The sequence below is a fragment of the Thalassophryne amazonica genome, chromosome 1 (genome assembly GCF_902500255.1).
Source record: "Thalassophryne amazonica chromosome 1, fThaAma1.1, whole genome shotgun sequence".
NCBI lineage: Eukaryota > Metazoa > Chordata > Actinopteri > Batrachoidiformes > Batrachoididae > Thalassophryne > Thalassophryne amazonica.
Window position 1 is genome coordinate 162,246,292 of NC_047103.1, and position 21,422 is coordinate 162,267,713.

Sequence of the window (21,422 nt, forward strand, 5' to 3'; positions counted from 1 at the left end):
TGTCATGATGTCCCACAGCAGCCCGTACTCAAGGTTCTTGAGCAATATCTCCACCTGCTGGATATTTACTATTAATGCAGGTACAACAGAATTTCGCCAAGAGCTCCAGTACATAATAAAGCATGCCACATGCCAGAAACTACTGACAATTAGCTATTCTGTAGCCCATGGGTTTCCAGTTTGACACAACTAGTATAAAGAGATCACAAATGATAAATAAAAATGTAGAAGTCAAAAACTAAACTATCTCCTCAGAGTTAAGCAAATACTCATTCTTGAGTCGCACTGTGACACTGGCATTAAAAGCACAAACATGGGGATGCTGCAACGCCCCAATTCCTTCATCTGATCCAGCTTATTCATTGAGCAAAGAATGACAAAATATTTAAAATTTTGAGCTTTTACTACAGGCTTCAGGATAACATACAGAGCTGCTATTAAATATGTCCAACCAATTCAAACAGTTCAAAGTGACAAAGAAGCAGTCAAGTTGCAGTTTGTACACACTGTTGTTTTCTTCCTGATTTGAATATGTGAGATTTTTTTCCTTTTGTCAGAGTTTGAGCCCTTTTTCCCTTTTGTTTGGATCCACTGAGTCACTTCCAGGTGATTGTTTGTGCCACAAACAAATATGGTGAGCTGTGCACTGTCAGTAGTATCAGGACTTGATCAACGACCAGAAGTATTAAGTCCTATATATATAGGTCCTAAGACCAATTGGCAGTGTGGGGCAGATGAGAGTCTACGACCCCCCCCACCCAGTTCAACGTAGGTTACTGTACTTCCACAGCCAAGGCTGATACCAATTTATCGCTGGTTTGACTGACACAATGCAGGTGAAATGCTTTGTCCAAGGACAGAGACAGCGTGCAGGCAAATCAATCCCACATCTCCCACACATTGATATCCCAACTTTTAAAGACCAGACTCTGCACCAAAGCTTTTTCCGTTTTTGACCAAGCAGACCATATGTGCCATTAGATGATTAATTGATATCCTCTTGTACTGTGTTAGCACACAGAGTCGCATTTTCAAGTAAAGCCACATGGTGCGCGCAAACATCATTAGCTACCTCTAGCATATGACACTACAAAACATTGTAAGCAGGAGAAGGTCCTATAAGATGTCTGGACACAAGGCAACATCCTCATGCAGATTAGTGAATCGTTCATATTAGCAACTTATAATATATTGAATTCTTAGCATTTATATACATGTAATTACTGTATTTATTTAAAAGAGTATTGCTGCTCTGTTCCAAAGACTCAGTCCACTGGCATGGTGATAATAATACCCTTTAAGAAGTCCTTAAATATTTCCTAGGTCACAATGTGGAGGCTTTGTTATTGTTAGGGGTCCGGACGGGACCGGACCATTACAGGTGATGGACTTAAATGCTGGGAGCAAGGAACAGAACTGGTTGTGAATGAAAAGAGATTTATTTACAATAAATAAATAAATGATATTGCTGTGCTGGGGGTGCCTGCAGAGTGGAGAGTCAGCCCACTTGTAGCAGTGGAAATTAGGGAGCTACAGGTTCCCAAGCCAGTCTTGAAAGAGAACTGAAATCCTGGAGTATATGGAACTGGAACCGGGGCCAGGTGGCATGCACAGAGCCAAGGACGAGGAACTAGGGGAGGTGATGGTCTAGTGGTTAAAGTGTTGGGCTTGAGACCAGAGGATCCTCGGTTCAAATCCCAGCCTGACCGAAAAATCACTAAGGGCCCTTGGGCAAGGTTCTTAATCCCCTAGTTGCTCCCGGTGTGTAGTGGGCCCCTTGCATGGCAGCAGCCTCACATCGGGGTGAATGTGAGGCATTAATGTGTAAAACGCTTTGAGTGTCTGATGCAGATGGAAAAGCGCTATGTAAACGCAGTCCGTTTACCATTTTACCATTTAACTATGAGGACGGAGGGGAACAGAGATGAGTGATTGCACTTGTAACACTGGAAACAGTAACAAACAGTTCACAGTAGGTTTAAAACAGGAATGTTCATAGGTCCAGGAATAAAGTTCACTTTCTAGGAAATAAGGTTTACTGTTAGGAAATAAGGTTCACTGTTCAGGATTTGTTCATGAATAGTCTTCAGAGGTCAGGTACTGCGCGTCTTGTGATGCAGTTCCAATTAAGCAGGACTTGACTTTTAGAAATGACTTGGAAACCTCTTAGTGGTTCTATATCAGAGTTCATACAGTTCTTGGAAAACAGTTCATAGAAATAGTTCTTGGTAGTAGTTCTTGGAAACAGTTCTTAGTTATGCACAGTCACAAACAGGAGCAGCGTAAGAATGGGATCTCACAGACATGCAGCAACTTAACTGAAGCTGTAGCAGAGCTATGCGCTCTGAAGGTGAGAGCTGAAGAGTTCCTAAGTGACGTAGTGCTTGGTAGTGGAGTGGGAACCAGGAGCATATTTGACATGGGAGCCGTGCAGGAAGGCGTCTGGAAACACCAAAAAGATCAATGAGCTCTAATATGGAAATTAGAGTTGGCTGGTTTACCTTGAGATGAGCTGTGGAAAGCTCAGATATCAGAGCACATGGAAGAATCAGCATAGACAAGGTTATGGATTTCTCATGGAGAGTGAATGTGTAGAATCCGGCAGTGACTGAGCTCAAAGCCAGGGTTTAAGTAACCCACTCCTGATGAGCCGCATATGCGCCTCAGGTGTGAGTAGCTGATGAGCAGCAGGTGTTCCTTGGCTCTGAAGTGCGCCACCTGGACGGAAAACAGACAAACTACACACACAAGGTTAAACAGGGCAAGGACCAAAACAGATTGTGACAAGCTTGATGGAAAATTTGCATTAATAAAAGTATTTTTCCCAACTCACAGGAACAATTATTTGTAAACTCCCTCGAAAAGTGGAAGTCCTTGAAGGGGAGAATGCTGCGTTCTGTGTGGAGGTGGAGGATGATGACATGGACGTCCACTGGTTCAAAGATGGCTTGATGCTACATGAGACCCACCAGACCATCCTTAAATCATTTGGTAAAACCCACCTTCTGGTCTTCGTCAATGTGGCTCATCAAGATTCAGGGGTCGTGACGTTTATTGCAGGGAGATCCAAGACCTCATCTCGACTCAAGGTCAAAGGTATGAGTTTCAGTTCTTGCATGTTCACATATCTGGCTTAATACCGACAAAGTGAGCCACTGATCACAATCTAACTCTAACTCATTGAAAGCCTTTCAAGAAAATGCCTGCCGCTTTTAACATTTGCAACACATTTGACTCAGCTAATCAGGGTGCTCTGTGGGACATCCTGGTGAATTTCTGAGTTACCCAATAAATCGCTGGACATCATAGCCAGCACCTACACAGGTATGGCAAGAGCTGTGAGGAGCGGAGGTAGAAACTGTGACTTCCTTCATTAGAATTCTGGTGTTCATCAGGGATGTGTTCTGGTTCCTAATCTTTTCAGTATTTGTATGAACTGGGTGTTGGGTAAAGGTACAGAGTCCAACAATTTAAGTGCCTTTGCTAGTGAGGAAAGGTTTATTGACTATGCTGTAATATTTGTAGAATCTTTGGATGCCACAATTGTAGCACTTGAGAAGTTGAGCGAGGAGTTAGGTTCTCCAGGCTTGTGAATATCCTGGATCAAGGATACGATCCAGGCTTTCCATGACTTCCAGAACTCAGCCATGAGAAAAGAATGTGTTTGTTGTGAAAGTATTGAACTTCTTTTTTTTAAAAACCTCAGCAGTGATATGTATGTATCTGTGATCTCATCCATTGAGAATGAAAGATTACTGGGAAGAGCTTATGGAGTCATGAGATCGCTGAACAGAGGAGTTTGGTGAAGCCAGTAACTTTGCGAGAGAAAAAAGGTCCAAATGTTTTTGGTCCTGATGCTTTCTGTCTTGCTATATAATTATTAGACCTGAGTGTTAACCAGTTACCTAAGGTGACAACTAGATATCTTTGGTGCAATACCTCTTTGAGGAATCATTTTCCAAAGCAGTTCCATGAGGTGTTGGATGTAGCAAAACTGACTTCAGTGTTTTCTTCTCAAAACTTATTAAAACGTGAGCATATTTTAAATTATGTGGATGTGATGAAGAGACTCAACAACCCCGACCACTCTAAAACCTGTTCCACCGGAATCTTAGCTATGAAATGTTTGTTGAAATGTTTTTTGTCATCTCCACCCTTCAGCCACAAGACACTGTCCTCCTATCTGCCCTGTTGGGGTCAAAATAGATGTAGATCGGCCCAATAGTGCCCTCCTCACCTGGGTTCCAGCTCCCAACAGCCAGACCACCACCCGTTCCATTTTTGTGGTGGAGAGACAAGAGGTTGGCTCCCAGGAGTGGCATAAGTGTTTCACCTCAGAAACAGACACATCAGCAGAGATCACCAGCGACATGGTGTTGTGTGAAGGAAACTACCGCTTCCGAATCTGCTGCATCAACAAGTATGGGCGCAGTGGTCATGTGGAGTTCCCCAAAGTGGTCCATCTGGGTGAGTAAGTGACTGGGAGTAACATTAAACTTGGACTCAGATTTGTATAAAGTTGAGAATTTTACACTTCTCTTTTTAAACCATTCTCCAAGGTGCAGGTTTTTGAATCGATTCCAGGACCACGTGTTGGGTGGTCACTACAACTTTCCATAGATCGTAAATGATCAGGCCAGGATGGAAGGTTAATGGGTATCTTTAATAACAAAGCACTTTTACTTCTGTATTCTTCAGTTCCTGGGCCTAAGATTCGCAGCCACCTCCAGGTTTGCGAAGTAGTGGAGGGAGAAGATGCTCATTTGTCTATTGAACTCTCCGTTCCGATGGTTGGAACCTGGTTCCTCAACAGCTCCCAACTCAAACATGGCAGCCGATACTCGATACAGCAGTCTCAAACGAAGCACTCGCTGGTTATTCACCAAACATGTGCAGCAGACGACACAGCAGAGGTGACTTTCATAGCAAATGGAGTTCGGGATTCAACGGTTCTCAAGGTCACATGTAGGTGTGAAGAGGTACTAGCATGACGGAGGCATTTGTTTCTGCGATTGTGTAATTTGTGTACCATTTCCTTTGCAGCTGCGGTGGTGAAGTTCAGTCCGCTGTCAGAGGAAGACAGCAATAAGAGGGTGGAGACTGGCGGCACCATCGTTCTTTACTGTGAAGTCTCTCACCCTTTTGCAAAAGTGTCCTGGTTTAAAGATGGTGCGGAGCTCCAGGTAACTGACGCCCTCAAAATCCAATCAGATGGGAACATGAGGAGGATTGTGATCCAATCAGCAGATGCGTCTCATTCTGGAGTTTATACCTGCGAGACAACAGACGATGTCATCAAATTTAATGTCGAGGTTGCAGGTGTGTATGTATTGACACAAATTGTCCACTTTCTCAGATATCATTGAGTAAATTCAACAAAAAAACATTGCCAGCTGGGAAATTATAAAACAAAAAAAGCATCCAGGTGATTGTAGTGCATCACCTCCAACAACTTATATTTTGACTTTTCTTGACATCATGACATGACATTATAGACGTCACAGGTTTGATACATTTGTTCATTCCAGAAAAGCAGATTTCCAGAATGCAAAAATCCATGTTTCAATATTTCACCTAGATCCTGAAGTATGGCCATTAAGTATATTTAGATCATGACTTCTGAGTTGACCTTAACGTTATAACTTTGATCTCATCATGGCTGGTTTATAAGATGATCCACTAAGTTTACTGAATATTGCTGTTTGCATTTTGGAGATATCACTGTCCACATATATGGATATGAATACACAGTTTGGGGTGTGTCCACTTGAGTGTGCAAAACTGTGGGTGTTGAACATGCAAATAGTTGAGGTTGCACATGCAACACGTCTTAATAAGACTAAAAGCAATTTCAGGGGCTGAGATTGTGTCCATAATTTTGCATGTTTGTATTTATTTATTTACTTTATTTAAATGTTTTCCTTTGTTTAAACTCAGTAATTGTCTTTAACAAAGAAAACACCAAAATTAAATGTTAATATATAATGGCCTATTTTAAAAATATCCACTGGCTAAATAAAAGTAAATGTGACCTTTATTATATCTTTATGTCATGAAAATATAAGTAGAAAGTCCTGTGCAAGTAAAGCACGTTGTGATTTGGTGCTATATAAATGAATGAAAACTGAAAAATCACAACAAAGTTGCCTCAGCTTTCTTCACATAAGTAAAGTCTAACCTTACCAGAGCAAGCACACCGGCGATTTGAGGAAGAAACCTTAAGCAGATCAGACACAAGGGGGTGACTCTCTGCTTGGGCCATGCTACAGACACAATTTACAAAACAATTCACAAAACGAATATAGAGGAAATGTTGCCAGTGCACAGGACAGTAGGGTTTCTGGAACAGACACCACACCCATCTCTGGATGGAGCTGCACCTCAAACAGAGAGAAAAAAACAGTATCAGGCATCAGAAATACAACAAATACAGTATAATTTGTCAGCGTTAAGCAACAAGAAAAACAGAAGAAATACTAAGGTGATCGCTGGCCACTAGCCCTAAGCCTCACTAAAAGACCCAGACTTTAGATAAAGCTGAGGCCGCAAGCCACTCCATTTCCTAATAAAATTAATTTAAAAGAGTAAAAAGCATAGTAACACACTATGCCAGTATGCTAGCCATACGAAAGGGAAAATAAGTGCGTCTTAAGTCTGGACTTAAGAGAAAGCTTAAGTCCAGACTTTTTATTCACCCTAGGGACACAAAGTAGTCCTGCACCCTGAGAACGCACAGCCCGGTCCGGTACGTAGGGTTTAATTAGGTCAGCTAAGTAGGGAGGTGGTAGTCTGTGAACAGTTTCATAGGTTAGTAGCAGAACCATAAAATCTGATCTCACAGGACAGGACAGGAAGTGATGCCAAAATGGGTGTAATGTGGTCGAACTTTCTGGTTCCTGCTTGGAACCATTGGAGCATTGTGAACCAACTGGAGAGCCCTAATGCTGGACTTTGGTAAACCAGAAAATAGAACATTGCAGTAGTTCAATCTAGAAGAGACAAACACATGAGTCAGGATGGGACGAATGTTTGCTATATTTCGCAAGTGAAAGAAAGCAGGTCAAAGGACAAAGTAGGATCAAAAATTACCTCAAGGTTGCTGACTTTGTCAGTGTGATGTCTGACACATGAGCCTAGGCTAAGCGTTAGCTGTTCAAATTGATGCCAATCTCTCACTGGACCAAGAATCATCATTATCAGAGTTTAAAAGTAGGAAGTTCCTAGAAATCCAGCTTCTCACTGATGCAAGGCAATCGTCTAAGGATTTTATGTGGATGGGATTACCAGCAGTTATTGGCATGTATAACTGAGTATCAGCATAGCAGTGAAAGGTAATCCCAAAATGCTGCAATATGTGCCCAAGGGGTGCTATATAAAGGGAGAAAAGCAGGTGGCCTAAGACGGACCCCTGTGGAACCCCAAATTTCATGTCGCTAAGGTTAGAAGCAGTGTTATTGTAAAAAACACAGTGAGAATGACTGGTCAGGTATGATGTCAACCATGCAAGGGCACTCCCAGTAAACCCAAAATGATTCTCCAGCCTATCAAGTAGAATATGATGATCCACTGTATCAAACGCAGCAGTAAAATCTTAACAGCACCAGAACCGTAATGGTGTCCGAATAGACTTGTGCCACAAACACTGCACAGCTCCTGTGACAAAACATTTTAACTGCACTTTCATTTTTGCTTCGATACACAGTAAATTTTGCAGAGTAACATATACTCTACCAGGACTACATTTGGTCCCAGTCCAAATAGAGTTAAATATACTCTATCACAGTGCAAAATCAACACTATCATGTTGTAAATGACTCTTAGTGGAGCTGAATACTTGATTTGACAAGATGGTAGAGCTGATTTTATTCCATAATAGAGTGTATTTAACTCTATTTGGACTGGGACCAAATGTTATCCTGGAAGAGTATATTTTACTGTGGAAACTTTACTGTGTAAATGTTCAACAAATTACAATTGCAGTTAAAATGTGTTTGTCTTATCGCTCATAAATATTCATTATTTTGTTATTAACACACAAAATCCTCATTTATATACTGCTGTCTACATCATATTAAGACTCACTCATGGCATAATTATTGTGAGTAAATCACCAATAAAATGTTCACCAATCCAGCATGCAAAACATGCCCACACAAACAGGTTCTTAGCAAATCAGGCCCAAAGTGTCTTGAAGTGCTAAACTTAATTATGGTTGCTTCTGACTCACTTGAACACAAATTTCATCCTCCAGGATTGTTCTTTTTTCAGGTCTTCCTGTGGAGTTCAGTCCTGTCTCAGAAGAAGAACTCTGTAAGAGCAGCATGGAGCTGGACCCTGTGGTGTTGGTCTGCCATGTCTCACAAGATGATGCAGACGTTGTGTGGTAAGAAAATTGCAAATTTTAAGGTTTTGATGTTGAATTATAAGACTCTGAGTGGTTGTGAACTCAACTACCTCACTGAAGTTGTTGAGCAGTATGTGCCTTACCACGTCTTATGGTCTCACAATGCAGGCTGTTTGTTTCTGGTGTTGATATTTTAAATTCTAATTTTGGACGTTACGTCTTTCACTTTTTATTGTTGTCACATTTCGTGCATAGGCATGAATCCACGCACATTCGGTTTGTACTCCCCACTGAACATGGAATTTAGCACACCTGCACATCATCTCTGTGTTGTGTATAAAAATTTAAGAACTTTTGCAAACAACGTGCAAAAACGAAACAAAAGCTGTGGTCAGTTCTCTCAGTTCACTGTCATGTAAAACAGAAATTAAATAAGTACATTTGTGTGTGTAAATGCTGCACTGAGCTGCACACACACACTGAAGTATAAAGATATTAGGTGCACGGCGGCTGACAGTGTGTGACATTAACATTATACACGCTTTTATTGACAAATACTGAACACAGTCAAGGGCTTGTCTTATAAGAGGCTCATTTCTAGTTCCACCATCAAGAAAAAGAAAGGGACCAAAAACCAGAGGTCGGATGCCTTGTCCCGGGTGCATGAACATGAAGTCAAGACCGAGCTGTCGGATCCACCGGAACCCATCGTACCGGAGTCCACTATTGTGGCTACCCTTACCTGGGACGTGGAGAAGACCGTCCGGGAGGCCCTGGCACGGAGCCCAGATCCCGGAACAGGGCCGAAGAATAGACTATACGTCCCACCAGAAGCCAGGGCTGCCGTCCTGGACTTCTGTCACGGGTCCAAGCTCTCCTGCCACCCAGGGGTGCGTAGGACCGTGGCAGTGGTCCGGCAGCGCTTCTGGTGGGCGTCTCTGGAGGCTGACGTCCGGGCTTACATCCAGGCCTGCACCACCTGCGCCAGGGGCAAGGCGGACCACCAAAAGGCACAGGGACTCCTTCAGCCGCTTCCTGTGCCTCATCGCCCCTGGTCTCACATTGGTCTGGATTTCGTCACGGGCCTCCCGCCGTCCCGGGGGCACACCACCATCCTCACGATAGTGGACCGGTTCTCCAAGGCGGCCCACTTTGTGGCCCTCCTGAAGCTCCCGTCGGCCCAGGAGACAGCGGATCTCCTGGTCCACCATGTTGTCCGTCTGCATGGGATACCAACAGACATCATCTCAGATCGCGGTCCCCAGTTTTCCTCGCAGGTTTGGAGAAGTTTCTGCCGGGAACTGGGGGCCACCGTGAGCCTCTCGTCTGGGTATCACCCTCAGACCAACGGACAGGCTGAACGGGCTAATCAAGAGCTGGAGCAGGCCCTGCGATGTACTGCATCCGCACACCCGACGGCTTGGAGTGAACACCTGGCCTGGATCGAGTACGCGCATAACAGCCAAGTGTCCTCTGCCACCGGCCTCTCCCCGTTCGAGGTGTGTCTGGGGTACCAGCCCCCTTTGTTTCCTGTGGTGGAGGGAGAGGTCGGTGTGCCCTCGGTCCAGGCCCACCTGCGGAGATGCCGTCGGATGTGGCGCACCGCCCGTTCGGCCTTGTTGAGGGCCCGGACGAGGGCAAAGGCCCATGCAGACCGTCGACGGTCCCCGGCTCCCGCATATCAGCCCGGGCAGGAGGTATGGCTATCCACACGGGACATACCTCTCCAGGTGGCTTCCCCCAAACTAAAGGACCGCTACATAGGGTCCTTCCAGATCCTCAAGGTCCTCAGTCCCAACTCCCGGCCTCACTGCGGATCCATCCAGTCTTTCATGTGTCTCGGTTGAAACCGCATCACGTCTCACCCCTCTGTACTCCCGGTCTGGCGCCGCCTCCTGCCCGTATCATCGACGGGGAGCCAGCTTGGACAGTACGCCGGCTCTTGGATGTCCGTCGAATGGGCCGGGGCTTCCAATATTTGGTGGACTGGGAGGGGTATGGACCCGAAGAACGCTCCTGGGTGAAGAGGAGCTTCATCCTGGACCCTCCCTCTTTGTTCTCCGCCAGCAGTACCAGATCCTACACGCTGAGACGGTGGCCACCTGGGGACTTCAGGACCTGGTGGCTCCAGTATCCTTCGGGTTCGGTGGCGGTGGAAATCGTGTGGTTCCGGTTCATCTCCAGACGGACGTCTCCTATCGTCGAGCCTGCCCACACGACACCTTCATTCATTGACTTCTATTTATTCTATAATCTGCTGTGTGTGGTTGTGACGTTCACAACAGTAAAGTGTTCAAAGTTAATTTCCTCTATTGTCCGTTCATTTACGCCCCCTGTTGTGGGTCCGTGTCACTACACTTTCCCAAAAAAAAAAAAAAATTTGAATGCGCGCATGCCCAAATGTGTCCGTGCTGGTTTTCGTTACGAACAATTACGTACATAAATTATTTTACCACCAAGCAGCCCCCCACCGCGCACCATGCAGCCTCCAGTCTGATGCACATTTGTGCACCACACATGATTTGAACATCGATGGAATGAAAATGTTTCCTATTGACAGAAACAAATTCATGTGATGGCGCCTTCATAGCAATTTGTGTGCAGTCAATAGCTCCAATTACATTCAGGAAACTGGCTCTCACACATGTGTGGGCACAGACACCCACCTGGCTCCTCGCCATATTGCGCTCTGGGCCGGCCACAGTTCTGTGTGCAACTCCAGTAACAGTGGCCTTGGTAAACGAAATTGGTTTATGAGCCAATTATCGTCATTTGCAAGTAAAGCCTCGCGTTCCCTGAATGCACGCTCACGTCGGATTGCACCATTTGCAAGGTGCTTTAACAACGCTAACGTAGCCATTGTCAGTGCCATTTTATGCATCACTTTGCGCATGCTTTTATATCCATCCATATAATTGCAAACATGTGGGTGCATTTATTGCTCATGACTGTGTCTCTGATGTGCACATCACTCTGATGACTTCTTGTTTTCACACTATTACTGTTTCTCAGCATCGCCTTTACATGTCCACAGTGGAACAACAGTTGTAGAAACGTACGTACGCCAGCCAGGATTTTTGCACGATGAACTGCACATTTCCAGGGTCATTTCACTTTTGATACATCTGAATGTTATCATGGAGACGAATGTCTGCCAGGTTTTTGTGCGTAAGCATGCTTTGTACATGAGGCCCCAGGTCTTTACAGTCTGGGTGCTTCCTGTCTTATTGTATGGCTTGGAGGCCTGGACACTAACCATTAACCCAAGGTGATGACAGGACTAGATGTTTTTGATATAAGGTCTCTTCTGAGGATCTTTGGATACCACGAATGGTTACTTAGGAAAAGTCAGATGAGGTATACCAATTGCATTATGAAAGAATGTCAGCTGCACCATTATGGTCATGTGATGTGTTTCTCTTGGCACAATCCAATACACATGAGCCTCTGTGTTAAGGACCCCAACAACTTAGCACCAGAATATCTTCCAAGACCTGAGCTCAGTTTTTCCCCCTTTTCTGTATTTGTGGCAGGATTAAAGATGGCCATGAGATCTGCCCCACGGACAACATCACCCTGCAGTCAGAAGGAACTATGAGGCGGCTGATCATCCGCTCTGCAGAAACCAAAGATGCTGGCAGCTACACCTGCCAGGCTGGCAAAAACAGTGTGAACTTCAATGTCAACATCAGAGGTACATCAATCTTTGTGACCCCCCCCCCCCCCCCCTACTGGTTTGATATGAAGACAAACCACCTGCTGGTGAATCCAACATTAATTTCCAACAGCATCATGACCTGACAATACTGTTCCCCCAAACAGAGCCTCCAGTGATGATTGTGGACCCCAAAGATGATGTTGTGATGGAAAGCTACATCTCGGAGGAGATCCACCTGCAGTGCGAGTTGTCCCGTTCGAGTGGTCGGGTTCAGTGGTTAAAAGACGGGGAGGAAGTGGAGGAAACTGACAACATCAAGCTGATTTCCGAGGGCCCCTATAGAAGGTTGAGCATCCTCTGTGGATCAGCAGAAGACGGTGGAGAATATGTCTGTGAAACAGATGGAGACTCTGTCTTCTTCCAACTTACTGTCACAGGTAAAAACCTCTTCTTACTCTCGGCACAGTATTTGTAACGTTGGTAACTCTAAGTGAGTGTCCTCCTACTCTTCCAGAGCCGCCAGTCCGAATAATTTCCCCCAGTGAATCAGAGCTGGAATTAACCCAAGTGGCTTCCAAAAGGTTGGAGCTCAGCTGTGAGATCTCCCAAACTGATGCCCAAGTCCAGTGGTACAAAGATGGCTTGGAGGTGGTGGAAGGCCCGAACTTGATCTTGGAGGAAGACGGCTGCCGACGACGTCTGGTGATCCCCAGAACGACTGTGTGCGACACAGGAGAGTATGTGTGTGACACTGAAGATGATGCTGTGACCTTTTTGGTGAATGTTACAGGTACAGTATGGGGTACTATTTTGATGACTGGATAGGCTCATGAGATTTTATACCTCAGAAGTAATGATAAGTATTGTTTAACCCTTCACTGCCTTCAATTTAGATCCACTGGTGATGCTTCGGCTTCCTGACACTATGTCTGATAATGTGGAGAGTTTTGTTGGCAAACCAATGGTGCTGGAGATCGAGGTGTCCCGTCCAAATGCAGAGGTAAAGTGGCAGGTCAATGGAAGAGAGATCAAGGAAAGCAGTCACGTCGCCCTAACAAACGATGGATTCTTCCGTCGTCTGACCCTCCACTGTCCTACATCAGAGGATTCTGGCACGTATACTTGTGACGCTGTTGACAGTAAAATTGCCTTCCAGGTCAAAGTTTCAGGTAAGAAGAACAGAGATCTAATAAAAGTTCCCTTGTTCAGCTAACACAGAAGTATGATTGAAGTTAGGTATTTCTGTGTCTTCAGAGCCTCCAGTAAAGATTCTACGAAAGTCAGAGATTAAAACGAATGTCAGCTCTCTGATTTCTGATGACATCGTGTTGGAGTGTGAACTCTCCAGAGCCAACGCCGTCACCAAATGGTATAAAGACGGCTGCCACATCCAGGACGATGAAAGGTTCTGCGAGGAAGAAGAAGGAGCTTTCCGTTCACTTGTCATCCTCAATGCGGAACTCGTTGATTCAGGAGAATACTTCATGGATGCAGGAGATGACAGTATAAGTTTCCAGGTTACAGTAAAAGGTGAAGTTTATTTGCAGTATTTCCGACTACAACTGAGATTAGAAATACTTTGTACAGTGACCCCAAAGGGCCCTTTAAGCGATCCTATTCATTAGACTTTTTTTCTTAAAAATAATCAGCATTTCTGATATGGATACACAAGACACCAATAATAAATGACAATAAATGACATTTGTCAAACTTACAGTTAATTTTGTGCACTATTCCCGAGGACAACTGGGGACAAGTGCAAGCTACCAAAAGGGTTTTTAAATTTGTTTTTTGTTTTTTTTCTGTGACCTGGTTGTTCAGGACGTGTTTCCAACCTGTGCTTATACAAATTTTCCCAGATGTAATACCTTTTATTGGAAACATATTAGCTCAATTTGGCTATGGAATATGAAGGAAAAAGAAATGGTCAGACACTTGTGTTGGTTTACATATTCAAAAGGCAAAGGCTATACGCCCAACCATTGGGCAGATAAATATAATGTCTTACCTTATTTGCCCAACTGTTGGGCAGATAAGTCATACATTGTAGATATGTCTTATCTTATTCGCCCAACTGTGATCGTGTATTTGACACGTTTTGTGCATCTAAACTACGTTTTTACACCACTTTTTAAGGCTCTATTGCGGCGTATATTTGACATTTAATGGCGCCGTCTTTAATTACTGCGAAAACACCGCAATGGATGAAAACAGACAAACTTCATGAGCATTTTGAACAGAAGCCTGTTAACAACGATGAAATTGTTTTTGAACAAAATGCTGCTTGTTGGCTTGTTGGCAAGTTTGACACTGTTCTCTGGGTGTGATGAGCCAAACAGAACCACTTTAGATCACATCTCCTCCGCAGGCTGCGAACCCTCCCACAGCCGACAAGAAAATATCTGCCTTTTTTGCCCTCCCGCGTTGAAACCGGAAGTGTGTTTACAAGTGCGCTCATTGGTCGGTTGTGGTTGGGCGTATATGCTCGCGAATTTACTTTATTGACCCAACGGTTGGGCGTATAGCCACTCCGTATTCAAAAAGGGTTGAGAAGAAGTACATAGTTAGCCCTTCTTCATAAGTCATTCAATGATAGTTATCCAGCTTCCTTATCAATCTGAACCTATACGAATAAATGTTCCTTAATTTATTTAAATATGAGTTATTACTTTTTACCTCTGCAAATCATCAATATAAATTCATAACTGAAAGAATGATCCTCATCAAAAATATAAATTACCAAGCAAAATCACAAAATCATTAGTCATAAATATCTTAATCAAAACACATATTCAATGCTAACATATTGATCTTTATTATATTAGTTATATTCACGTGTATGACATATTTTCTGTAATAATACATATATATAATATACACATTCATACATTCAAAATATACAATATCTGACAATGTATATATAATACAACCCACAAAACACACACACACACACATACATATATACATATATAACTACATACACCTATGCACACACCCATATACCCACTATCAAATATTGGAAAATTTACATTATTTCAGGGGGGGGGGGGGGGGGGGAAATGGTGTATTAGTGGTTAGCACTGTTGCCTTACAGCAAGAAGGTCATGCGGTCGATTCCCACTTGTGGCCTTTCTGTGTGGAGTTTGCATGTTCTCCCCGTGTTTGCGTGGGTTCTCTCCAGGTGCTCCAGCTTCCTCCCACATCCAATGGCATGCAGGTTAGGTGGATTGTAAACTTTAAAAATGTCCATAGGTGTGCGTGCAGGTGTGAATGAGTTTGTTTGTCTGTATGTACCCCACCTCACACCCTATGACTGCTGAGATAGGCTCCAGCCCCCCCCATGACACTTGGAGCAAACGGGTATAAAAAAAATGGATGGATGGTAAAAAGAACGACAGACTGAGCAAGAGTAAATATTTAGTAATCCAATTAATAAATTAGGGAGTAACCCTGTTTTGTCTGATGATTTGCAGACGGTCATTATTCTAATCATATGGTCACAAATTGAGCTTTATGCATTTTGACTCCTCTGACACATCAACCCTTGTGATGATGTTTGAAGTGAATTCAGAAAGAACCAGATCATGATTATATACAGTACAATGGACAAAGTGAAGCACTGTGAATACTTACCGGATGCACTGTATCTCATTCCTTCCACTGATTGTTCTTAGAGCCTCCAGTGGCCATTGTGGGCAACTCAAATGACCCCGACTACCAGAATATGGTGGCAGGGGAAGACCTGATCCTGGCCTGTGAGGTGTCTCGTCCCAATGCTCCCGTCCAGTGGTACTGCAATGACAGACTCCTGACCAATGACTCTCGCACCTACATTGAGAGTTATGGCACTCTGAGGAAAATTATCATCTCGAATGTTCAACCCTCTGATTCAGGGAAGTACATGTGTGACGCTGTGGATGACAAGATGATCAGCACTGTCAGGATTCAAGGTAGAAAAAGTGGCAGAGGTGGTGAGAAACTGGAATAAGCGCAATTGTGAATTTAGCAAACATGTGCCTCTTTCCTGCACAGAGCTTCCAGTCACGTTTGTGAACAAGGAAGAATATGATGTTGTGACGGGATACGAAGGGGAGAGTATCACATTAACAGGGTTTGTGTCCAAAGAAAGTGCATCTGTGTGCTGGCTGAGAGACGGGATGCCTGTTGATGGTGAACGCTTCCGAGTACTCATGGACGGCCACAAGCGCACCATCACCATTGACCCACTGAGGCGCTCTGATGCTGGCGAGTACACCTGTGATGTCAACACGGACCAGATTCATTTTGGCCTGCTTGTGAAAGGTTAGAATTTTATGGTTACTGCGAGGTAGCGTATAGTGGATAAGAGTCTATACACCCCCTGGATGCAACCCCAGCCCATTCTAGGTTAATTCCCCAACCAAGGCTGGTACCCATTTACAGTTGGCTGAACTGGGACAATGTAGATGAAGTGTCTTGTCCAAGGACATAGACAGGTAGCACCAGGAAGCCAACCCCTCTACATGCTGACAGTCCAAATCCTATCCCACTAAGCTACCTGCTCTGTTGTTGGAAGTGACACAATTCAGTTTCATTTGAAGTGCGACACCATGTTAATGTCAATCCTTTGCATCACAGAAATGAGAATCAAATTCACGAGGCCACTTCAAGACACGGTGGCCCACGCCGATGGCATGGTGACCCTTCGATGTGGAGTGTGTAAGCCGAAGGCAGACGTCCAGTGGCTGAAGAATGGCGTTGAGATTAATCCTAGCAGGAGGTTCTCAATTCGAGCAGATGGAGTAGAACGAAGCTTGACCATCCATCGATTAACCAGAGAGGATGCTGGGGAGTATGCCTGCGAGTCCAAAGATGACAGAACCGTAGCAACGCTGAGAGTAGACAGTAAGTGTGTCTGTCCTTACTTGACATATTGGAGCATGTTCATGATCTTCTTTTTGTCACTTCAGTGCCTCGGGTGGTGGCATTCCTCACCGAGCTCCACAACACCACTGTAATGGAAGGAGAAGATGCCATCTTTAAGTGTGTGGTTTCCCCCGAGAATGTGCAGTTGTTCTGGTTCATGGACAATGAGGTCATCAACCCCAGCGACCGTTTCCAGGTATCCCAGAATGGCCTGTGCCACAGTTTAGTCATCAGGAAGTGCCAGATGGTGGACTGTTCCAAGATCACAGCTGAGGCTGAAGGAAACATCAGCAAAGCTTGCCTCAAAGTTCAGGGTGAGAACATGAACCAGGAAGAAAATTAGCTATTAGCTAATTATGACTGTTAAGTTAAAGTCCTTGTCTCTTTTGTTCAGAGGCTCAGGTCATGTTTACAAAGAAAATGGGAGCTGTAATGGCAGAGGAGTACGGCAAGGCCACCTTGGAATCGGAGATCAGCATAGAAACAGGAGAGGTCCAGTGGATGAGACAAGGCGTGGTCATCAACCCGGGACCTCGACATACACTAACCCAAAATGGCTGTAAACGCAGTCTAACCATTCACAACCTGACTCTGTCAGACAGGGGAACCTACCGCTGTGAGACGCTGCATGACCGGATGCAGGTCAAGCTCAACGTAGAGCGTAAGTCAAATGTGGAATCGCGCTATGTTAAGACAGATCTACATTGACTTCAGTGGGCACATTATTGTATGTCACTAGGACACACTGTGGCCTACCAAACAGGAATGTTTAAAGAATGTACATCTTTATGATGTCACAAGGCAGGATTGCTAGTAAAGAGATGAAAGAAAATATATAACCTTTTATTTAACCAGAAAAAAGCCCATTGAGATTGAAACCTCTTTTACAAGGGTGGCCTGGCCAAGAAAGGCAGCACCACACGTCATACTAAACAAGTTAACATTATCAAGAGAATGTTAAAAACAAATAAAATACAAGCAATATACAGAAAACAACCAGCTTGGTCATTGTAACAATTTATAAGTTAAAACAAATTAAAATTTAGAAACATGGGCACTGTGTAAAAGAATTCCATTCATGGTCTCTTTAAATAGAGCGGAAGTCGTTCAAAGAAATCAACCCAGACCATTTCAATTCAGATTGGAGAACATTCCAATAAGAGGGAGTAGAAAAACTAAAAGCTTTCTTTCCCGTTTTAGTGCAAACACGAGGTACACAAAAGCACAACATGTCATTCAAGTGCAAAGCCAAATGGCTTTCAGATCTCCAAAGTAAACTGGAAAAATAAATCAGAACCAACCCAATAAGAACCTTGTAGACCAGAGTCATTCAATGTCTACATCGCCTTACATTCAAAGAAGGCATGCCAGCATTAGGATACAACTCGCAGTGGTGAACCAGCTGCATCCAGTGATGAATCTCAGAGCACAATGGTACACTGGGGTCAAGGACTGTAGACAACTGGTTGAAGTACGCATGTTTATTAGACCCCATTCCTACCAGGCTGCTCAAGGAAGCCCTACCATTATTTAATGCTTCGATCTTAAATCAATCAATCAATCAATCAACTTTTTTTTTATATAGCGCCAAATCACAACAGACAGTTGCCCCAAGGCGCTTTACACTGTAAGGCAAGGCCATACAATAATTATGAAAAACCCCAACGGTCAAAACGACCCCCTGTGAGCAAGCACTTGGCTACAGTGGGAAGGAAAAACTCCCTTTTAACAGGAAGAAACCTCCAGCAGAACCAGGCTCAGGGAGGGGCAGTCTTCTGCTGAGACTGGTTGGGGCTGAGGGAAAGAACCAGGAAAAAGACATGCTGTGGAAGGGGGCAGAGATCGATCACTAATGATTAAATGCAGAGTGATGCATACAGAGCAAAAAGAGAAAGAAACAGTGCATCATGGGAACCCCCCCACAGTCTACGTCTAAAGCAGCATAACCAAGGGATAGTCCAGGGTCACCTGATCCAGCCCTAACTATAAGCCTTAGCGAAAAGGAACGTTTTAAGCCTAATCTTAAAAGTAGAGAGGGTATCTGTCTCCCTGATCTGAATTGGGAGCTGGTTCCACAGGAGAGGAGCCTGAAAGCTGAAGGCTCTGCCTCCCATTCTACTCTTACAAACCCTGCAGTTTAGCTAATTGGTGTGTGTCCTCTGGTTTCATGGATAGATAAAGCTGGGTATCATCTGCGTAACAATGAAAATTTAAGCAATACCGTCTAATAATACTGCCTAAGGGAAGCATGTATAAAGTGAATAAAATTGGTCCTAGCACAGAACCTTGTGGAACTCCATAATTAACTTTAGTCCGTGAAGAAGATTCCCCATTTACATGAACAAACTGTAATCTATTAGACAAATATGATTCAAACCACCGCAGCGCAGTGCCCTTAATACCTATGACATGCTCTAATCTCTGTAATAGAATTTTATGGTCAACAGTATCAAAAGCAGCACTGAGGTCCAACAGAACAAGCACAGAGATAAGTCCACTGTCCGAAGCCATAAGAAGATCATTTGTAACCTACACTAATGCTGTTTCTGTACTATGATGAATTCTAAAACCTGACTGAACCTCTTCAAATAGACCATTCCTCTGCAGGTGATCAGTTAGCTGCTTTACAACTACCCTCTCAAGAATCTTTGAGAGAAAAGGAAGGTTGGAAATTGGCCTATAATTAGCTAAGATAGCTGGGTCAAGTGATGGCTTTTTAAGTAATGGTTTAATTACTGCCACCTTAAAAGCCTGTGGTACATAACCAACTAACAAAGATAAGTTGATCATATTTAAGATTGAAGCATTAAATAATGGTAGAACTTCCTTGAGCAGCCTGGCAGGAATGGGGTCTAATAAACATGTTGATGGTTTGGATGAAGTAACTAATGAAAATAACTCAGACAGAACAATCGGAGAGAAAGAGTCTAACCAAATACCGGCATCACTGAAAGCAGCCAAAGATAACGATACATCTTTGGGATGATTATGAGTAATTTTTTCTCTAATAGTCAAAATTTTGTTAGCAAAGAAAGTCATGAAGTCATTACTAGTTAAAGTTAATGGAATACTCAGCTCAATAGAGCTCTGACTCTTTGTCAGCCTGGCTACAGTGCTGAAAAGAAACCTGGGGTTGTTCTTATTTTCTTCAATTAGTGATGAGTAGAAAGATGTCCTAGCTTTACGGAGGGCTTTTTTATAGAGCAACAAACTCTTTTTCCAGGCTAAGTGAAGATCTTCTAAATTAGTGAGACGCCATTTCCTCTCCAACTTACGGGTTATCTGCTTTAAGCTACGAGTTTGTGAGTTATACCACGGAGTCAGACACTTCTGACTTAAAGCTCTCTTTTTCAGAGGAGCTACAGCATCCAAAGTTGTCTTCAATGAGGATGTAAAACTATTGATGAGATACTCTAACTCCCTTACAGAGTTTAGGTAGCTACTCTGCTCTGTGTTGGTATATGACATTAGAGAACACAAAGAAGGAATCATATCCTTAAACCTAGTTACAGCGCTTTCTGAAAGACCTCTAGTGTAATGAAACTTATTCCCCACTGCAGGGTAGTCCATCAGGGTAAATGTAAATGTTATTAAAAAATGATCAGACAGAAGGGAGTTTTCAGGGAATACTGTTAAGTCTTCTATTTCCATACCATAAGTCAAAACAAGATCTAAGATATGATTAAAGTGGTGGGTGGACTCATTTACTTTTTGAGCAAAGCCAATAGAGTCTAATAATAGATTAAATGCAGTGTTGAGGCTGTCATTCTCAGCATCTGTGTGGATGTTAAAATCGCCCACTATAAGTATCTTATCTGAGCTAAGCACTAAGTCAGACAGAAGGTCTGAAAATTCACAGAGAAACTCACAGTAACGACCAGGTGGACGATAGATAATAACAAATAAAACTGGTTTTTGGGACTTCCAATTTGGATGGAAAAGACTAAGAGACAAGCTTTCAAATGAATTAAAGCTCTGTCTAGGTTTTTGATTAATTAATAAGCTGGAATGGAAGATTGCTGCTAATCCTCCGCCCCGGCCCGTACTACGAGCATTCTGGCAGTTAGTGTGACTCGGGGGTGTTGACTCATTTAAACTAACATATTCATCCTGCTGTAACCAGGTTTCTGTTAGGCAGAATAAATCTATACGTTGATCAATTATTATATCATTTACCAACAGGGACTTAGAAGAGAGAGACCTAATATTTAATAGACCACATTTAACTGTTTTAGTCTGTGGTGCAGTTGAAGGTGCTATATTATTTTTTCTTTTTGAATTTTTTTGCTTAAATAGATTTTTGCTGGTTATTGGTAGTCTGGGAGCAGGCACCGTCTCTACGGGGATGGGGTAATGAGGGGATGGCAGGGGGAGAGAAGCTGCAGAGAGGTGTATAAGACCACACCTCTGCCTCCTGGTCCCAACGCTGGACAGTCACAGTTTAGAGGATCCAAGAAAATTGGCCAGATTTCTAGAAATGAGAGCTGCTCCATCTAAAGTGGGATGGATGCCGTC

At 43.6% G+C, this 21,422-nt stretch overlaps 1 protein-coding gene across 1 annotated transcript in view; it reads left to right on the forward strand.

The window, feature by feature from the left end:
- Nucleotides 1-21,422, forward strand: part of obsl1a (obscurin like cytoskeletal adaptor 1a) — a 45,424-nt gene that overhangs the window by 10,324 nt on the left and 13,678 nt on the right. Inside the window, exons 3-17 of the mRNA XM_034178165.1 lie at nucleotides 2,836-3,096; nucleotides 4,162-4,467; nucleotides 4,699-4,965; nucleotides 5,044-5,319; nucleotides 8,269-8,383; nucleotides 11,878-12,038; nucleotides 12,167-12,439; nucleotides 12,517-12,792; nucleotides 12,896-13,171; nucleotides 13,257-13,532; nucleotides 15,677-15,952; nucleotides 16,035-16,304; nucleotides 16,620-16,886; nucleotides 16,952-17,221; nucleotides 17,302-17,568. Coding sequence (XP_034034056.1) covers nucleotides 2,836-3,096; nucleotides 4,162-4,467; nucleotides 4,699-4,965; nucleotides 5,044-5,319; nucleotides 8,269-8,383; nucleotides 11,878-12,038; nucleotides 12,167-12,439; nucleotides 12,517-12,792; nucleotides 12,896-13,171; nucleotides 13,257-13,532; nucleotides 15,677-15,952; nucleotides 16,035-16,304; nucleotides 16,620-16,886; nucleotides 16,952-17,221; nucleotides 17,302-17,568 — 3,837 coding nt within the window. The remainder of the gene's footprint in view (nucleotides 1-2,835; nucleotides 3,097-4,161; nucleotides 4,468-4,698; nucleotides 4,966-5,043; nucleotides 5,320-8,268; nucleotides 8,384-11,877; nucleotides 12,039-12,166; nucleotides 12,440-12,516; nucleotides 12,793-12,895; nucleotides 13,172-13,256; nucleotides 13,533-15,676; nucleotides 15,953-16,034; nucleotides 16,305-16,619; nucleotides 16,887-16,951; nucleotides 17,222-17,301; nucleotides 17,569-21,422) is intronic.